The sequence below is a fragment of the Danio aesculapii genome, chromosome 3, assembly GCF_903798145.1.
Source record: "Danio aesculapii chromosome 3, fDanAes4.1, whole genome shotgun sequence".
NCBI lineage: Eukaryota > Metazoa > Chordata > Actinopteri > Cypriniformes > Danionidae > Danio > Danio aesculapii.
This window is the reverse complement of record NC_079437.1, coordinates 61,028,551-61,049,143: the sequence shown is the minus strand read 5'-3', so window position 1 is coordinate 61,049,143 and position 20,593 is coordinate 61,028,551. Positions and strand designations below refer to the sequence as shown.

General features: G+C 39.5%; 1 protein-coding gene across 1 annotated transcript; it reads left to right on the top strand.

Moving 5' to 3' along the window:
* The first annotated feature begins 885 nt into the window (after positions 1 to 885).
* cacng1b (calcium channel, voltage-dependent, gamma subunit 1b) lies at positions 886 to 20,286 on the top strand. The gene is made up of 4 exons (XM_056454394.1): positions 886 to 1,264; positions 15,469 to 15,543; positions 18,893 to 19,030; positions 19,736 to 20,286. Exons 1-4 carry the CDS (start codon positions 1,024 to 1,026, stop codon positions 19,966 to 19,968), a joined length of 687 nt encoding a protein of 228 aa, XP_056310369.1. The 5' UTR covers positions 886 to 1,023; the 3' UTR covers positions 19,969 to 20,286.
* Positions 20,287 to 20,593: the final 307 nt, after the last annotated feature.

Here is a 20,593-nt window from a genome sequence, read left to right as displayed (position 1 = left end):
ACCTGTGGTCTGTGTGGGTCCTAATACCCCAGTATAGTGACAGGGACTCTATAGTGCTCAGCGAGTGCCGTCTTTCGGATGAGATGTTAAACCTGTGTCATTAAAAATCCCAGGATGTCCTTTGAAAAAGAGTAGGGGTTTATTGTCGGCATCCTGGCCAAATCTGCCTACAGTCCATCATGGCCTCCTAACTCTCCCCATATCATATCAATCTTAATCACTCCTCTCCACCAGTCAGCTGGTGTGCAGTCTGGCGCAAAATGGCTGCCGTTGCATCATCCAGGTGGGTGCTGCACACTGGTGGTGGATGAGGAGATTCCCCCCTATGTGTAAAGCGCTCTGAGTGTCCAGAAAAGCGCTATATACATGTAGGGAATTATTATAATATTATTATTATTGGACAAAAGTGGTTTGTTCTGTAGATGATCAAATACAATTCTTAAGCTGAGCTATTAATATTGGCCTTAGCAGTTTTAGAGGTTTTTAAAATAATTAAAGAAATAAGTCTTTTCAGAAGAATTTTCACAGCAAATTCAGTGAAATAATTTCACTGCTGTGATAAACGGCACCGGAGAAATATTTGCAACATCTTCACAGCAGAACTAATGCTTTTGACTTCCACTGTATCTTGATTTCAGGAGCTAACTAATTGTCTAAACCTGATATAAGAAATAACTCACACTCGCAGGAACTCTACATCTGAAAGGCTTTTATAATCTTAGATAAACTTTCCCAACCTACATCAGGAAGGCATGTCTAAAGACACAGCCCACCGAACTAAATGGCTGTCTTTCAGGGAGGGAGAAAGAGAGAGAGAGATGAATCTAGGGCACTATTATCTGGCCTCTTTTTCCAAGCAGAAGCAGAGATTTGCGGACAGCGAGCTGGAGTGAAGAGATAGCGTTTTGCCTGTGTGACGTTTACCTGAGTTAGTAAACCAAACCAAAGCAAGTCAACTCAAGGACAAAGACGCCTTCAAAACTACGGCACAAACTCAAAGCTTGATTATATTCGAAAGCCGCCATGTTGGAGGACAAGAAGACCAAGGTGAAGATAACCTTTCTGGTTATCCTGGTGGGCATTTCGTCCATGCTGGCGGCGGTGGTGACGGATCATTGGGCGGTTTTGAGTCCCAGGGTGGAGCGTCTCAATACTACCTGTGAAGCGGCTCACTTTGGACTCTGGAGGCTTTGTAAAAAGAGTATTTTCATTGTGGAGGAAGACCCTCAGGGCAAAGGCTGTGGCCCTATCAGCCTGCCAGGAGGTAAGGAAGGTCTCATTTATTTCTCGTGACTGTCTTTAACATGCTTTGTTGTTCAAAGTTGGCCTGGAAGACAAATCGTTTCTAAACGATGGAATGGAGTGGTAGTCTATGATCTAGTGGTAGTGGTAGTACGGATTTGGGTGGGCAGCTATTGTAGCCTTAAATTTGGGTGGGGGTCTGTTCATATTGGGGTGAGAGGCTATTCTAACCAAAATTTGGGTGGGAGCCTGTACTGATTAGCGGGAGTCTGAAGTTCTTTTGGTTACTTAAAGGGTCTATAGTTGCTTTAAGGGTCTATTTTAATTGCATTGTGTTTGAAACCCCTAGTGAGGTCACTGATCTGGCTGCCATTGAGTTAAACAGGTGTTGATTTGCTGTTTGTGATGTCATGGGATTTGTTAAACTCTGTTATGTATTAAAATATTCCTGAACAATTCTGTATTAATGGAAGACAGAGGAGATGTATCTACCTGTGGGAAACAGGAAAAAAAGACACTTGACTGTTCTTTAAGCTACTCTAGGGACGGATCAGCCTCATTTCATTCCTGCACCCAAGCCTGTGAGGTCAAATAGACTGTGGAGAAGAATGAAGGATGAAAAGTGAATTAATTTCACTAGTATGACAGAAGAAACTGATTAAAACAGCACTGGATATCTGCTTTGTTGCTCCTGGCAATTACACTGTCAAAAAAATGATCTTATTAAGAGTTTCTGTCTTGTTTCTAGTCCAAATATCTAAAAATTCTTACATCAAGAAGCATTTTCTAGACAAGCAAAATAATCTGCCAATGTGTTCTTGTTTTCGCTTTGATATAAGATTATTCTTTCTTAAACCATTGGCAGATTATTTTTCATGTTTTCAAGAGTTCACACTGAGCTGATGATTGATTATAAAGCTTGTTTGGCATGGTGTCCCGGGAGAGAGCCCTGAGCTCATAATATCCTCGAGTCCGGGGCTCCCTCCTGTTTGCCAGGCGAGAGGGGAGTTTGAGCTGAGGTAGATCTGGAGAACTCCCCTGCTGTAGTAGCTAATGAACAGATAGTGATCGCTCTTAAGAGATAACTACTTACTAGGAGCATGTCTATGGTGCTGATTTGGATTAGTCAATTAACTTAAGTTGCATGTATTTGGACGGTGGGAGGAAACCGGGGAACCCGGAGGAAACCCACGTGAGCATGGGGAGAACGTGTAAACTCCATGCAGAAACGTCGGCTGGCTTGGTAAGGACTAGAACCAGTGATGTTCTTGCTGTGAGGCAACAGTGCTAACCAATGGGCCACCGTGCCACCCATCTAGGAAAGGAGGAGGAGTAGGGGTGGAAGGGGGGATTCTTCAAAACGAAGATGGCTGTGATATGAAACTGAGGGTATTTATAGTGGCTTAGGAATCGTCTGATTGGTGAATCATAGATTGAATAATGTGGGGCCGGCAATCATAAGCACGTGATCCTCTCGAAATTAGTTTATAAATAAACTACACTAAGTAAAAACTCACTTAATTCTGACAAATTATTTCAGAAAAAGAGTATTACTTATGTACAAAATGATCTATAAATGTGTAGATATTCAGACTAGTAACAACACAAAAACTAAAGCAAGAAAAGCCTTTTTTGCGGTGTACCCATGAACTGTGCAATGCAAACATCAACATTTAAAGAGACAGTTCACCCCAAAATTAACCATTTAGGCCCAATCACAATTCTACCCCTTACCCCAACCCCTCATTTCAAACCCCTCACTTCATCTGAAGTGTTCGGGTGTCCCAATTTTCTTCATCTCGAAGGCGTAGGGCTATAGGGAAAGACTAGGCCCCAAAACCGAAATTTTCCAGGACCACACTAGAAACCAAGGGGGATGAAAATTTCCCACTATACAATGGCAACATGGCTGCACATACGAGTCAGGAGATGCACAAATTAGTATCTTTTGGTATTATTAAGAATTTTTACAACAAACAAGCACATGTTTTAACACATAGGTCTCAAACTCCTGGAGGGTCGCAGCTCTGCACAGATTTGCTCCAACCCTAATCAAAGACAGCTGATCCAAATAATCAATTCAACCGAGTCTCGAACACCTTGATTATTTGGATCAGCTGTCTTTGATTAGGATTGGAGCAAAACTGTGCAGAGCTGCGGCCCTCCAGAGTTTGAGACCCATGCTTTAATACATTCATAATGGTGTTTTACAGTCATGCTTTAAAAAAATGTCTAAAAAACCCCAGCAAAATACTGTTGTCTATAATCTATAATAATGACTCCTTTATTGCAGTCCTACACGCAACATACTTTCACATCTGTCACTCGATGACACTGGAATACCCTGTCAGAAAAGTCTAGTGGCTGTCAATGAGCGTTTTACAGTGTCTGCTAGAAGGCTAATGTTGTTTTCTTGTGTTGACATAGATGAAAGTGGCCATGGTGTAAATACACAGTATAGTTACGAGCTTATTGCCACATTATATCGTTATCCCGGAGATAAAGAACGATAAATAATGCAAGCTAGCTCTCTGCAGCTTTCTCATGTTCACCCACTGAAGCTAAGCAGGGCTGCGCCTGGTCAGTACCTGGATGGGAGGCCACATGGGAAAGCTAGGTCACTGCTGGAAGTGGTGTTAGTGAGACCAGCAGGAGGCGCTCAACCTGTGGTCTAATGGGGATTCTATACTGCTCAGTGAGCGCCGTCTTTCAGATGAGATGTTAAACCTCCTGAGATGTCCTTCGAAAAAAGAGTAGGAGCTTAACCGTGAAATTATTATTATCATTGTTACAGCAGTCGCCATTGTCAATCTCATTTGAGGTAAGAGTTTGCGATGACATGATGACGTGTTTGTTGTAGTGCTGTCCCATTTGTTAGGGGTAAATTTGAAGCTGTAGGGGTATAATAAACAAAACAGAACTGGGATCGAGCATTTCTTCTCACAAGTCATTGTAAACATTGACAAGTTTTCTTCTTCTGTTCAACACTAAACAAGATATTTGGAAGAACATTAAAAAAGCAGCCTTTCACATCAATATTAGGAACCAAAAATTAGTAGTTTTCCCCATCATTCTTCAAGATATCTTCCTTTGTTTGGTTTGGAACAAGTGAAGGATGAGTAAATGACGACAGAGTGTTCATTTTATGATGACCTGTGCCTCTAAGTCTTGAGAAAGGCAGGTAACAGATTGAACGTTATACAAAATGACCATAGTATTGAGTGGACGGATGGAGAAACGGCACAGAAACAAGTGGAGTAAACAGGTAATTGGACCCAGACGGATGCGGAGTGCAGTGAGACCAGCATCCTCTATTTGTCACACTTCAGGGAGACCTGTGGGCATAAACAAAGACATCACTCTCACCATCTGCTCCTGTGAATGCCTGGAGCTCCTCCTTAAGCATAGCCCCAGGTCTTACTATCAGCTGGGGATGCTTAAGACAGCGGCCTACAGTTCCAGTTGGTTTAAACCTTAATTATCTCTCATGGCTACTTATTGGCTTACATAATTGGCTAAGACAGGGAACTTTAAGCCATCATTTAGCATGTATCCTCAGCTTCAGGCGCCATTTGTGCCAGTAGCTATGTTCCCATCCTCCTTTTTTATGCACATTTTGGAATATCTCAACGTAAGTTGCTTAATGAAAACTCCTAGAGTGCAAATATGTATAAAATATGTATAAAAAATGGAAAAAATGAGCATGAACTCAGATGGAAACACATTTAGTGATTAACTCCACTCTGCGTAATGTGATTAAGTTGTTCTCAGATGATGATCAGATGTAAATATGTGTGATGGGATGCATTAATGGACCAAGCAGGGATTCCAGCACATTGTAAATCATCTGAAATGTTGTTATGCTCATTTCTAAAAGGCCTCAGCCGTCAGTATGTCATCACAGTGCTTCAGTATTATTATTATTCCCTCCAGAACTGTCTTGAGCATCTGTGTGCGCTCCCAAAGAGCGTCTCACGGCTCCAAAAGCCACCACATTGCGCTCATTGCGTTTCGTCTTGGTCTTCTGAGGCGCAACTCATATTAGAGAAGAAAAAACAGCACAGTGGTTTCTCCTAACGCAGTAAACAACATTCTTCTGGCTGATATTTGCCTTGATAAATGCCTTGTTGAGGTCAGAGGAGAATGGCCAGACTGGTTCCAGAGGATAGAGAGGCAACAGTAACTCAAATAAGCACTGGTTACAACCGAGGTCTGCAGAAGAGCATCTCTGAACACACAACACGTCCAACCTTGAGGCGGATGGGCTACAGCATGACACGACACAGCACCAGCACTGTTTTTTTACCAACGTCCAGCATGACTTTGCTCAAACCAAACCCCAGCAGCTCTCACTTCAAAATCATTAGGAGACAAGCAGTTCAATCAGGCGGAGGATTGCGGTCTCGCCAGACGCCGCCTGATATTCCTGCCCCAGTGGGAGATTTTGTGCTAGAAAGGGTTGGAAAGCACCTAACCCTGAGGCTCAGACACCTCACAGAGCGTCCCTTGAGATGAAGACTGGCCCAGTTCACATCAGTACTGCTAACACCATGGCCTGGGGAGCGCTTAGATTTGGACAGCCTCTTGAACCGCACAGAAGGAGCATTTACACACTTATATTCCTGCTCGCTCAACCAATATTGGCTTCAGTCCCAGACCCGCTCCTCACAGAAGGAAGGGAAGATCTACACTGCAAAAAATGCGTACTGTAGAGTTTTTGTCTTGTTTTTTTTGTCCAAATATCTAAAACTTCTTAAATCAAGAAGCATTTTCTAAACAAGCAAAACATATCATCACGTTTTTGGAGAAAATATGCCAAAACTAAGTGTTTTTCCAGAAAACAAGCTTGATAATCTCCCAAAAATAATGTTGTTTCGCTTTGAAATGAGATTGCTTGTCTAGAAAATGTTTTTGATTTAGTTGTGTTTATATATTTGGACTTAAATCTACTTTTTTTTGCATTGAATTTCTAAACTAAACTGCTTCATTAATATAAAATAAAATAATAATAAAAATATACAGCCAGCAGTTTTACATGCTTTATCATGCGCTCACTAAAATATCCACAGCCTCATGCATGTCAACATTACACTGTGCATGTGTACGAGAGACATCTATGTAATGTAATGTGTGCCTATACAGTGCATTTATCGTGTATGGTCACACCCAAAGCACTTCTCAATCAAGAGGTGGTGGGGGGGGGGGGGGGGGCAGGGGTTGGAGGGGGGGGCTGGCTCTCCACACCACCACCAGTATGCAGCATCCACTTGGATGATGCGACGGCAGCCACAGGACAATGGCGACAGTGCGCTCACCACACACCAGCTATTGGTGGAGTGGAGGGACAGTGATAGAGCCAATTCGGTGGATGGGGATGATGATTGGGAGGCCATGATGGGTAAGGGTTGATGGAGGAAATTTGGCCAGGACACTGGAGTTACACTCCTACTCTTTACCAGAAGTGCTACGAGATTTTTAAAGACCACAGAGAGTCAAGACCTCAGTTCAACATCTCATCCGAAAGACAGCACTCACTGACAGTATAGTGTCCACTTCACTATACTGGGGCATTAGGACTCACACAGACCACAGGTTGAACGACCCCTGCTGGCCTCACTAACACTACTTAGTAACCGTCTAGGGATGCAGGGGGATATGGCTGTGGCCATTCTGAATACGATTGAGGTTTTAAGCATTTATATGGTCACTATTTACAGTTGGATAGCATTAGAAAATGAATAACCCACACTTTCCAATCGATTAAGGTGTTTGCATTAATGCTTTTGAATTCCCATTAAATTATGAAATATTATTTATTATTATAGATTATTAAATATTAATTCCCATTTAGGCACATGTAAACATAGCCCATGTGTGCATTTGTGAAGATCCAGTGTGGATTTTCTCGAAAAAAAAAAAAGTTTTTCAATCAGCATGAGGATGATGGCAGAAATGTTTCGATTTTATTTTTTGGATGAGCTTGTCAGCCAGCGCACAAATAGACTGCAAAAAACACTTTGCTTACTAAGAGTTTTTGCCTCATTTCTAGTCCAAATATCTACAAATTCTTAAATCGAGAAGCATTTACTAAAATAAAAACTATTGTTTTGTTTTCCGAAATAATGAGTCAAAATTAAGTGAGATTTTCCTTAAAACAAACTACTTAATTAGCCAATGGGGGAAGCAAAATATTCTTAGTTCAAAGCAAAAACTAAATTATAATTCTTACTCCATTGGTAGATTATTTTGCTTGTTTTATGGGAAAAAAAATCTGCCAATGGGGTAAGCAAAATAAAGCAGCTAATTAGCTTACTCCTCAACATTTTTTATTTTTTCAGAGACCCTCCTCCACCCCAGCTCCACCTGTGTTTGGATTTATTATGGGGGTTACATGTATATTTATGTTCACAGCAGCAGCGTGTTATATCTCAGACTGCATGTGTGTGAATATACTGGCAGTAACAAGTCTTGATAGTTGCTCTGTCGTAACAATAAAAGCAGCAGCAGCAGCATAGCAGATCTATTCCACCAAGACCAAACACATCAACATCACCATACACAGTTGAAGTCAATATGATTCACGCACCTGTAGAATTATTTTTCATTTTCAAGTATTTCCCAAATGATGCTGTACAGGTTCAGGAATTTCTCACAGTATTTCCTATAATATTGTTTCTTCTGGAGAAAGTCTTATTTGTTTTATTTCGGCTAGAATAAAAGCAGTTTTTAATTGTTTTAAAGCCATTTTAAGGTCAATATTATTCGCCCCCTTCAGCAATATTAGTTTTGGATTGTCTCCAGAATAAACCACTGTTATACAATGACTTGCCTAATTACCCTAACTTTACCCTAATTACCCTAGTTAAGCCTTTAAATGTCACTTTAAGCTAAATACTAGTGTCTTGAAGGATATCTAGGCTAATATTATGTGCTGACATCATGACAAAGAGAAAATAAATCAGATTTTAGATTATATATATTATATTATGATTATAAATGTGCTGAAAAAACTTCTCTCCTTTAAACAGAAATTGGGGGGGGGGGGGGGGAATACAGGAGGGCGAATATCTCTGACTTCAACTGTACGGGTTCATTATCATACAAAATCTCTAAGAGAGTTATCATGACAGAGGTACCTTTGTCTTTAGCTCGGCCTGTCAGCTAAACTTCTGCAAAGGCATGGAGGCCCTGGAGGAGGCCACTTCCCTAGTGTGACCCAGATAAGAGCACCCTTTGAGGGTTATCTGCTTTAAATGTGTCCTCCTCTCTCATTGACCCAGAATCTAACGGTCACTGCAAGTGGACAAAAGAGGACACCTCTGTTCTCCTGAGCTACTGCTCCACATTTACAGACATAACAGCACAGCCACCTTAAAGGGACAGTTCAACCAAAAAAGGAAAGTGCGCTATTACATACAAATGTCAACATTGCTATGAAAAAACTAGGCTTCAACCAAAATAGCGTCTATGCTGACATGATCTTCAGCAGCTCAAACACTCTAATGGCTAATGGACAGACGGCTGCATCTCACTCAGGGCTGCTGTTTATGCTAATGAGGGAGAGATGGGCACTAGTAGGCGGGACTTTCCACATCTGATGACATCATACAAAAGGAGAATGTCAATCAAAGTGTTTCTGCAGACTGTTTTCAAGTGTGATTATAAACAATAGAATTAATTCATGTTTACTATTAGATGCTGGATATATTCACACACTGTTGAGAAACACTGGCCTAAATGATGAGAGAATTTTCATTTTTGCGTGAACTATCTCTTTAACAGAGCCTCAAAAACCCTCATGCTGAAGTCAACTTGTCGAGAGCAGTGGTTTGTTTGCGTGGGCCAAGAAAAGGTGGGGGTTTAATCAAGATGTAAAAAACTAATATGACAGCCACGGCAACCCAGCAATCGACCTCCTCCCTGAAATAAGTGCTTCCATTAACAAACCTGTGAGGTCAATGATACGCCCCGAATCGTTATTTTTGGCTCCTCATTTCGCTTGGCACTGCCACTGAACTAAAAAGACTCATGCTGTTCTTTTTGAGCTTTAGGGACAATTATGATGAATAAAATAATAAATGCAGAAATCTGCCTCAACGCACTGCCGAAACTGCTTTTCTTAAACTTCCTAAATCAGGATGCATTTGTCCATGCCTAAAATGGTCAAACAAATTTTATATTTTCTCCACTTTCAGTTTTAACCATCATTTCTAAAAATTACAAAAATTAATCCTTCGTGGCAGAGATTCAACAAGCTACTGGAAATATTCCTCAGAGATTTTGCTCCATATTGACATGATATGAGTACAGTGAACTCATTGTCATTGTCATGAAACCAATCTGAGATGATTGGCACTTGACATGGCGGGTTATCCAGCTGGAAGTAGCCATCAGAAGATGGAGACACTGTGGTCATAAAGGGATGGAGATGGTCAGCAACAATCCTCAGGTAGGCTGTGGCGTTAATACGATACTCAATTGGTACTAATGGACCCAAAGTGTGCCAAGAAAATATCCCCCACACCATTACACCACTACCAGCAGCCTGAACCATTGATACAAGGCAGGATGTCGCAGCATTGAATATTTTTTTGGTATTTCTTGGATATTGGATATTTTTCAGACCATTCTCTGTAAACCCTAGAGATGGTTGTGCGTAAAAATCCCAGTAGATCAGCAGTTTCTGAAATACTCAGACCAGCCCGTCTTGCACCAACAACCATGCCACATTCAAAGTCATTTAAATCCCTTCTTTCCCATTCTGATGCTCAGTTTGAACTGCAGCAGATCGTCTTGATCATGTCTACATGCTTAAATGCATTGAGTTGCTGCCATGTGATTGGTTGATTAGAAGTTTGCGTTAACGGGCAGTTGGACAGGTATACCTAATAAAGTGGCCAGTGAGTGTAAATAGTTTATTTTTTGCATGTTTGTCACACTTTAATATCTCAGCTCATACAAGTAAACACATCAAGAAGTTTTGAAATGAAGGTTTTTAATATAAGGAGAAAACATAATCCAAAACTACATAGCCCTGTGTGAAAAAGTGTTTGCCCCCTAAACCTAATAACTGGCTTTTCCACTCTTAGCAGCAACAACTGCAATCAATCGTTTTGCAATGAGTCTGTTACAGCACTGAACCACCTTTTTAGGGTCATGCATCTCAATAGGATTCAGGTCAGGACTTTGACTAGGCCACTCTAAAAGTTTTCATTTTGTTTTTCTTCAGCCATGCAGAACTGGACTTGCTGGTGTGCTTAATAAATAAAAATAAATAAATAAAAAAAAGAGAGGTGGGGGGTTGCAATATCCTAGCCTTAATTACTATTTTGTCTCATTGCACATTTGCTAGCATTATGGGTCACAGTTTCCCCATTTATCAAAATAAATACCAATCCCTCCATGTAAACTGTAGGAGAGTTTTTCAAAAGCTGCAACTCGTCCTAACTCTGAGATCCACTCGAAGATCAGAGGTCTACTGGAAGATTTCCAGTTTTTAATAATCACCCATCTGCCTAGCATGATACAGCTCTGTATCCACTGTGATTCAGCTTTATTCATGTGGCTTAAGGGATAGGGGTCACCTTTTCATGCACCTCTTTCATGCATTCATGCACCTCTCTCCAAAAATATTGGACTGCTGGGCATTGCCATAATACATGAAATAGTATCTAGCTAGCATCGCCAGCATTCTGGATTGTTTTTGAAACCTGCTCTGAACAATCTCTTAGGAGTCCAGTAAAATCTATGTAAAATTTTAAACTGTATAAGATGTGTTTTAACATCTCTAGACGTTAATTTTAAATTCCCTGCAATTTTTCCCCAGTTCTCATCTTCAAAAGTGCATCCCAAATCTTTTTCCCATATTATCTTGACTGCAGAACTAATATTTTGACTCGTTTGACTAATGAGTAATGCATAATATTTAGAAGCTTCAAGGCCGGTAGCTATAATATTGCAATGATTCGCCTTTTTAAGGTCATGCCACAGCATCTCAATAGGATTCAGCTCAGGACTTTGACTAGGCCACTCCAAAGTCCTCATTTTGTTTTATTCTTAAGCCATTCAGAAGTGGACTTGCTGTATAGTACACAGCAGAATTCATGGTTTCATATATCACAGCAAGTTTTCCTGGTCCTGAGGCAGTAAAACAGCACCAGACCATCACACTACCTCCAACACATTTTACTGTTGGTATAATGCTCTTATTCTTAAATGCGGTGTTACTTTTACGCCACACATAATGGGACACACACCTTCCAAAAAAGTGAAATTTTGTCTCTCGAGTATTTTCGTAAATGTTTTGGGCATTATTAACGTTTTCTGGCAAAACTGAGACCAGCATTTATGCTCTTTTTGCTCAGCAGGGGTTTTTGTCTCTTTCTTATGGTGGAGTCATGAACACTCACCTTAACTGAGGCAAGTGAGGCCTGCAGTTCTTTGGATGTTGTTGTGGGGTGTTTTTGAAAATTGTGAAATTTTAGTCGGTCGGCCACTCCTGGGAAGTTCTCGACTATTCTATAATTTTGACATTTGTAGACATTAGCTATGTTTCCATCCACCTATTTTTATGCTCATTTTGAATATGCACATAAAAAATGGTTGATGGAAGTTGATGAAGTTGATGAAGTTTTGAAAATGTGCCGTATGTGCATAACTGAGTAGGATAAGCTTTTTGTTCGATAAGAAAAGATGCGCGTAAACTATGATGGAAACACTTTTACCGAACAAATTCCAGTATGTGTATTAAAAAAATGATGTGATTTTGTTAAGAGATCATGTTATTGTTAAGAGATCATGTGATGATTAAAAGGTGTGTGAATGGACAAACCTGCCGGCTGAGCGCATTGCGAAAAACATCTGAAATGTTGTTTTGGTCATTCTAAAACGCCTCAAACATTTCAGTATTAGCGTTGTTATATTATTAATGACCTGCAGAATAGTCAAGAGCGTCTGTGCTCCGTGTCTCATGTCTTCAAACGCCACCACATGACCATTGTGTGTCAGCATCGTCTTCAGAGACGCAAGTCATTTATTAAATAAAGAAAAGATTCACGCAGCGTCTCCTACCGCAGCAAATTCAGTTTTTCTATTTGATATTTGGCACCGGTTAATCAGGAAGTGACGATTTTGCTTTCTTTGACTCACTGGATAAAAACACTGCTTTATTCGCGCGTCTTTTATGCGATATTCCAGTTTTGCGTATAAATTTAATTGACATTTTTGGATGGAAGCAAAGCTATAGATTCTCTTTCTCATTTGTTTTTGAATTTGTTTGGATCTCGGCATGATGTCTAGATTTTGAGGATCTTTTGGTCTACTTTACTTTGTCAGGTGGGTCCTATTTAAGTGATTAATAGGTAAATATTAAGTGAGTTTTTCCCTAAAACAGGCAAAATAATCTTCCAATGGGGAGACAAAATAATCTTAAATCAGAAGGAAAAACTAGTTTATTCTATTTATCCCAATGGCAGATTATTTTGCTTGTTTTAAGGAAAAATCACTGGATTTTGACTCACTATTTCTTAAAACATGACTATATTTTTGCTTGCTTTCATAATTGTTATATATTTGGACCAGAAAAAATTTACGAAAGGCATTTTTGCTGTTTTTGGCTCGATGATAATCATTTAAAATAATCCCAATTCAATAATCGTGATCATGTTTTATTTGTCCTCCATATTCAAGCAGCCCTACTTGAAACACAATTAAATCCAGCCTCACATCGTGGGATGAAGCTGCTGAAGTGCTAACACATGGCTATTTTTCTGCTTAGACAACCGACCACAACCTGACCCAAGTATTAGCCCACACATTACGGCCGGAGACCCTCTGAGGGCCTGTGATGGGGGGAATGGTCAAATAAACAGAGTAAATCACAGTAAAGCATCATGGTGCGATGCATCCCATCCCCTCGCAGTCAGTCTGCCTTTACTAATAAAGCTAAGACCAGCCTGTTGCTAGGTAACCTACACATAGACCTCCCCAACCCCCAACTCATGAGTCCGGCGTAACAAAAAAATAAATAAAAAAACATCTCCGTTCCCTATCTCACGGGGGTTGCAGAGCTTGCTTTATGAGTTTAATCTAAAGAAGAGCTTCCTACAGCGTGGACGCTTGTAAAATGTGACCTGTGCTGAGATACGAGACTTGCTTCGCAATTTTGTGGAGCGGTAATCTGAAAAAAAGCTCATTTCTGTTAATTTCCCCAAAGGGGGGAGTGTTGTGCAACACAAGGTGCTGTTCTGTCATGTTAGGGAGGGAGAAATAATGGTAGGAAACGCAGCTTGTTACATTTCATCAGCTAATTTAGCCCCCCCAAAAAACAAACAAAACAGAGGTACATAATAGATCATGTGCAGCGTTCTTATCTTATTACAGGATCTTACCATCAAGAAAGTGTGCACTTTGTAAATGCATGCCCATATAGAAATCTGACACATGCAAATATATGCAAATTACATATATGAGATGCAACATTTCATATATGCAACATATATTTGAAATATTGCAAAAATAGCTTCTTGCATTTATAATTTTCCAACGTTTGGATTACAAATATGTACAAAAATGTTCACAGTATTCCCTCTAATATTTTTTCTTCTGGAGAAAGTCTTGTTTGTTTTATTTCAGCTAGAATAAAAGCAGTTTTTAATGTTTTTTAAAGCATGTTAAGGTCAATATTATTATAATTAACCCAATGAAGCCTTTAAATGTCACTTTAAGCTGAATACTAGTGTCTTGAATAATATCTAGTCTAATATTATTTACTGTCATCATGGCAAAGATATAAGAAATGTTATTAGAAATGAGTTATTAAAACTATTATGATTAGAAATGTGTTGAAAAAAATCTAACTGAAATAGGGGAAAAATATAAAAGATTATTATAAATGAAATATTAAAATTTGACAGAAGGGCTAATAATTCTGACTATGTCAATTCCAAATATCTATATGTATGAGTTATTTCAAGCAAATGATGGGTGTAATACAGACTAAACCAACTGCTAAACCAATTTATGAGACCAAATGTTACCCAATGTTTGGGTTTGACAATATTTTTTAGCCAATTTGGGTTCAAATAACCCAGCATTTCTTATACACTCATTGGCCACTTTATTAGGTACACCTGTCCAACTGTTTGTTAACACAAATTTCTAATCAGCCAATCACATGGCAGCAGCTCAATGCATTTAGGCATGTAGACATGATCAAGACGATCTGCTGCAGTTCAGACTGAGCATCAGAATGGGGAAGAAAGGGGATTTAAGTGACTTTGAACGTGGCATGTTTGTTGGTGCTAGACGGGCTGGTCTGAGTGTTTCAGAAACTGCTGATCTACTGGGATTTTCACGCACAACCATCTTTAGGGTTTACAGAGAATGGTCCGACAAAAAGGAAATATCCAGTGAGCGGCAGTTCTGTGGGCGCAAATGCCTTGTTGATGCCAGAGGTCAGAGGAGAATGGCCAGACTGGTTCCAGCTGATAGAAAGGCAACAGTAACTCAAATAAACACTCGTTACAACCGAGGTCTGCAGAAGAGCATCTCTGAACACACAACACGTCCAACCTTGAGGCGGATGGGCTACAGCAGCAGAAGACCACACCGGGTGCCGCTCCTGTCAGCTAAGAACAGGAAACCTACAGACCTACAGACTGCAGCTCTGCACAAGTAGTCTGGCCAGAGGAGAAATGGTCGTGTCCAACTGAGTCTGGTTTCTCTCAAGGTTTTTTCCTTCACTTTGGTCAATTGGTGAAGTTTGTTCCTCCATTGCCGCCACTGGTTTGTTGGTTTGGGATTTGTGGAGCTGCGCATCGATGGATTTGCTCTTCAGTGTTTGGACTCTCAGCAGTGAAAATGAAACCACACTGAACTGAACCGAACGTCAACTCTGAAAACTGGACAGACACAGTTTCAGTCTACTAGAACTTCAGTGTTAAGCTGCTTTGACACAATCTACAGTGTAAGAAGCGCTAGAGAAAGAAATATGACTTGAATTGAAACTGAGGTTACAATTAGCACAGGCTCACCAAAATTAAACAATAGAAGATTGGAAAACGTTGCCTAGTCTGATGAGTATATCATATATAATTTTCCTATATGGGTATAATTGAGAATTCATGATTCACTGGACACACACACACACACACACGCTCATTGGTAGTTTGTTTGCATGGTAACAACACCTGCAGCTACAATCACTGTTTCCATCTTGTTTTGCAGTCAAGAACTGCTCCTACTTCAAGCACTTCACATCAGGGGAAGAGGCTGAAGTTTTTGAAGTCAAGACTCAGAAAGGTAAGTTTCCCCCCGCTTTGAAAGCACATGAGGACAGAGCAAAGGTTTACACTTAACCGAGCAGACTTTTTTAAGGACTAATGATCTGCTGGCTAACTAGCTTGATCTTTAAAACTGAGCAATCAAATATATACCTACATTATATTCATATTTTAGTATATTATTATAGTAAATGTTACATTATTTATTTTGTTTGACTAAATTATTGATTTATTTTAGGTTTATTTACATGTTTATTATAATTTTTTATCACTATTATTAATTTTCCTTCAACTTAGTCCCTTTATTAATCTGGGGTCACCACAGCTAACTTATCCAGCAAATGTTTTACACAGCGGAGGCCCTTCCAGCTGCAACCCAGCACTGGGAAACCTCCACACATACACTACAGACGATTTAGCTTCTTTCTTTATTACTTTACAATGTCATTGTACATCAGTTTCAATGTTATAAATCCTCTCACGTGTTTCACAATTCAGGAATGACTTCATCCACCTTGCTAATTCCGATTATCTGGCTAATCAGTCTGACCTCCAGACTAATGTTGCGTTTAACATGTCATTAATTAGTAATACAGACAGATCAATAGTGTGAATGACTATTGACGTTTTAGGATGTGGCCGAGGAAGCGTTGGCGCTCTGCTTTCACGACTCGTTGCCTTCAGCACTTTATCAAATCCAGATAAGGCTTTATTCCTCTTTAACTCAATGGCCGAGCTCGAGCGTGAAATAGCCATGATGTGCTTTGCTCAAGTAGGCAGAAAATGCAATGCCAGTGGCCATATTTGGTTGCCAGATTCGTGATTTTCAGATTGCACTGTTTGTGATCAGGGTCTCTAGCGATGCAGGTTTTGTTTTAAAGGTACGTTTTTGACGGTAATAAAGCAAAAAAAAATACTATAATATGTTTGCAGATATTTCAGAAACATGCTGAGCCTGCTTGTTGATCTGAAAAACAATGCTGAAGTCAGATATTCTGCTTTTGGAAATATGCGTTCGCCATCAGAATGTTTTGATCTCTATAACCAGCCCACTGCCAGTTTAACAAAAAATATAAGATTAATAAATCAAATCAATTAAATCAATAAGAAAAAAACATAATGACATAAATGATATATTTGGACTGTGGGGGAAACCGGAGCACCCAGAGGAAACCCACTCCCAACACGGTGAGAACATGCAAACTCCACACAGATACGCCAACTGAGGCTCAAACCAGCGACCTTCTTGCTATAAGGCGACAGTGCTAGCCATTGAGCCACCCTGTCGCCCAGGCCCGAATTAAGAATTCAGAGGCCCCTGGGCACATTGTCTTGTTGGGCCCCCTACCCGGCCGCACCCCTATAGTTGAATTAAAAAATAAGAATAATATAATATTTTTAATAAAACAAATCTAGTCGGTGCAATAGCTGAGTGGTTAGAGCGCCAACATATGGTGCAGTAGCACATCAGGGTGTCCTGAGTTTGAATCCCAGCTTGAGGACATTTCCCTACCCCCGTTCTCTCTCCAACTTCGCTACCTGTCTCAATACTGTCCTATCTAATAAAGGCCAAAAATAAATGGTTTAAAAAATAAAATGAATCTATAATGTATTGCCCGCATTTTAAAAATAAATGATATGTGGTACACAGTGGTGTAGTCCTAAATAAAAGGTGGTGTACTATTACCCACCCAACCCGCCCATGCTATTTTATAATTTTACCTGAACGTTTCAGCGAGACATCATTCAGACTTTGAAAAACTCACGAAATTTTCTCACAGCTGCTGTGGTCGTCAGGGGCAGGGAATGGTGCAAAATATGAACAAAAATGCACCAATTGCAACAAATTAAGATGAGAGTTAAAAAAAGCACTTGGTATACAGTTAAGGGATGCGAATACACGTAATTAGGGAAGTCTAATCAGCAAAACAAGTGAGTATACTGAGGGTATACGCTATTATTGATCCTCAGAAGTCGTAATACCCAAAGATCCAGTGGAAAAAAGTAGGCATACTGAGTATACGTGCGTATAGCCCCAACTACACCGCTGGTAGTACATATGTTTATAGTCTACACAGATTTTACTCTTTTTTTTATAGCATTTAAAGCACACTTTCATTAAAAAATACTATTAAGATTAGTGAAATTTAATGCTTTAGAATACTTGATTAAGTCCACTGAAGCAGTGCTAAAGATATATATTTTAAAGGGTATTCATTGTAAATACAAATTAGTTATATTAACATTTAACACCAGGTGGAAAATAACTGTTTATATATTTAGATGCTGTTTATACACATATGAAATAGGCTAAAGCTTACCCATGAGCCACTTGTGACTTTACATCACATTTCATTATTTTAATTTTTAAACAAAAATATTTCCTTCCTATTAAAAATAAATGTATATTCAATCTGATATGTAATGGGAGAAAAATATGAGTTCATAAGACGCTGGATTCGAACCAGTTGATGACAGATTGTGTCAACACATGTTGCCATGCGCTTTACGAGCTGCGCCACTCAAGCTGCTGTCAACTGCACTCTTTAGTTATGTTGTCTCTGTCCATCATACAGTGATATGTGGAAAATTGCTCAAATAGCTTATTCCAATGAGGTGCGCTATTTGCACCCATGTAGACACTCCAAAATCTGCATTTCCCCCTCCCAATGCAGGGGCCCAAAGTGCGCACGGGCCCCTATGCCTGTTCCCATAATGCCCATTGGTTAATCCGGCCTTGCTGTCGCCCCAATATTTACATTATCTATTATTTTAATGATCAATATTTAAGATATAAGTCAGAGAAAACTATTTCTCACTATTAAAGAGCTAACCCCCTCATATATATTTGTTTTGACGTCCTTCAGTGGTGATGGATCCTTTTCTCAAAACTATTATGATGTGTTTAATGCTCTTCAGCATCTAAAAATCCTTGAAAGTTTTTAATATTTAGATTTTTTTTTTTAAATGTATGTACATTAATGTCTATTTATGTATCTATTATATCATCTTTGATATCAAATTATACCATCATATCAAATTACAAAAAACGAGGCTTTTCTAACAGTGTCTATGGGGGTGGCACCATAAATTTGACATTATTCTGCCGTTATCAGTCTCACACTATTGTTTTCCTCTTTCTGAAGTCTTGATAACACAATCTTAGAGTTTTTCTATGATTATTTCAGCAAATAGGATTGTAAATAACATGATTTGTTGTACTCTCCTATTCACTGCGCTCTAAGTTCACCAACTATCTGCTGCTGAGAAACATGTACATGTGAAAAGGCTCCAATTAATATGGTTTATCCCCTGCAAACCACCCTGTAATTCGCACCCAGATAATAATGCTGATTTCCCTTTGTCAGAGTACAACATCTCAGCTGCTGCTATCGCCATCTTCAGCTTGGCCTTCATGACTCTGGGCAGCCTCTGCCTGCTGGGAGCCTTTGGGAAGGGCAGAGATTACTTGTTGAGACCTGCCGGCATGTTCTTCGCTTTTGCAGGTAAGCACAAAGTTAAAGTCAGCATGAACCAGAAGCTGCGACTGTTTTTGTTTACGTATTGTAAAGCAATTCCTAGAGAAACAGAATATTAAATTAGAAAACAGTAGGCGTGGCTTGTTTTTTCTACTGCGAGCTGATTGGATAGTAAAGTTGGGGTTTCATTCAGAAAGATGTGGATGAGGGTTTAGGGAGAGTTATTACAGCTTAACAGACTCCTCCTCCTCACCATTTCTGTTCGTTGTCTAAACTGACAGCTGAAGGGGCGTGGCTAAGTATGCTAGCCACACCCAATACCTCAAACTGACTTAATCTGAGAACTGAAAACAAACAGGAAGTGCAATTTTCAGATTGCAATTTTAGATCACAAGGGCAAACTATTTTTTTTTGTCTTAATAACATGCACAGATGAATCGTTAACGCCACAAAACTAGCAATGTGAGCTAACACTATCAATATGGTTAGTTTCGATTTCACGTGTACTTTAAAATGGTGTCATTTTTTGACCCTTAAGTCAAGTTGCAGCGCATTTAGCTCTCTAGGCCACTCTACAAATATCCAGCAGGTCAAAATCTGCATTCAAACACACTGAAGGACATTCTGAAGGTCATTTAATCAATCAATAACACAAGACACCGACCACAAACCCACCATCATCTATATGTTGTTGTGTGTATGTGTGTGTGACCTTCTTCTTCGTCCGCACAGGTCTGTGTATTGTCATCTCGGTGGAGGTCATGAGGCAGTCGGTCAAACGCATGATTGACAGCGACGAGACCATATGGATCGAGTACTACTATTCCTGGTCCTTCGCCTGTGCCTGTGCTGCCTTCACCCTCCTCTTCCTTAGCGGCATCACTCTACTCATCATCTCCATGCCACACATGCCCAGAAACCCCTGGGAGACCTGCATGGACGCCGAGCCCGAGCCCATAGACTAGCGGAACATCTCGACCAGAGGAACAGACAAAAAATATGGTCAAATATGCTGTTATTACTGAGGTTTTTGTCTTGTTTCTTGTCCAAAGTCTTAAATCAAGAAGCATTTGCTAGACACGCACAAAATATTGTCTTGTTTTCAGAAATAATGCGTCAAAATTAAGTGAGTTTTTGTTTAAAACAAGCAAAATAATCTGCCAATGGGGTAAGCGAAAATAAAAATAAAAAAACATTAAAATTGCAAATCGATTTGATGTAGATGAAATCTTGACGTCTATTAGACATCCACATATTGATGCTCTTTTGACCACCAAAATAATGACACAAAAATATTACAATGAGTAATATGATTAAATAAATATAACTAAATAAATACAATTAGCTTCGATTCCAAAATTGTACTGAATTTTTGTCTCCCTACAATTAATGTAGGGATTAGTTCATGTGAACTAGCTTGATGTCAAAACTACATTAAACTGACATCAATTAACACGTCACAAATCGATTACAGGACATTCCAAGGTAGTCAAGTGATATTTTTACATGTTTTAGACATTATTTTAAACTATTTGTTAATTGTAAGTACAATAATCTTGTTTTTGCTTTGAAATAAATAAAACAAAAAAC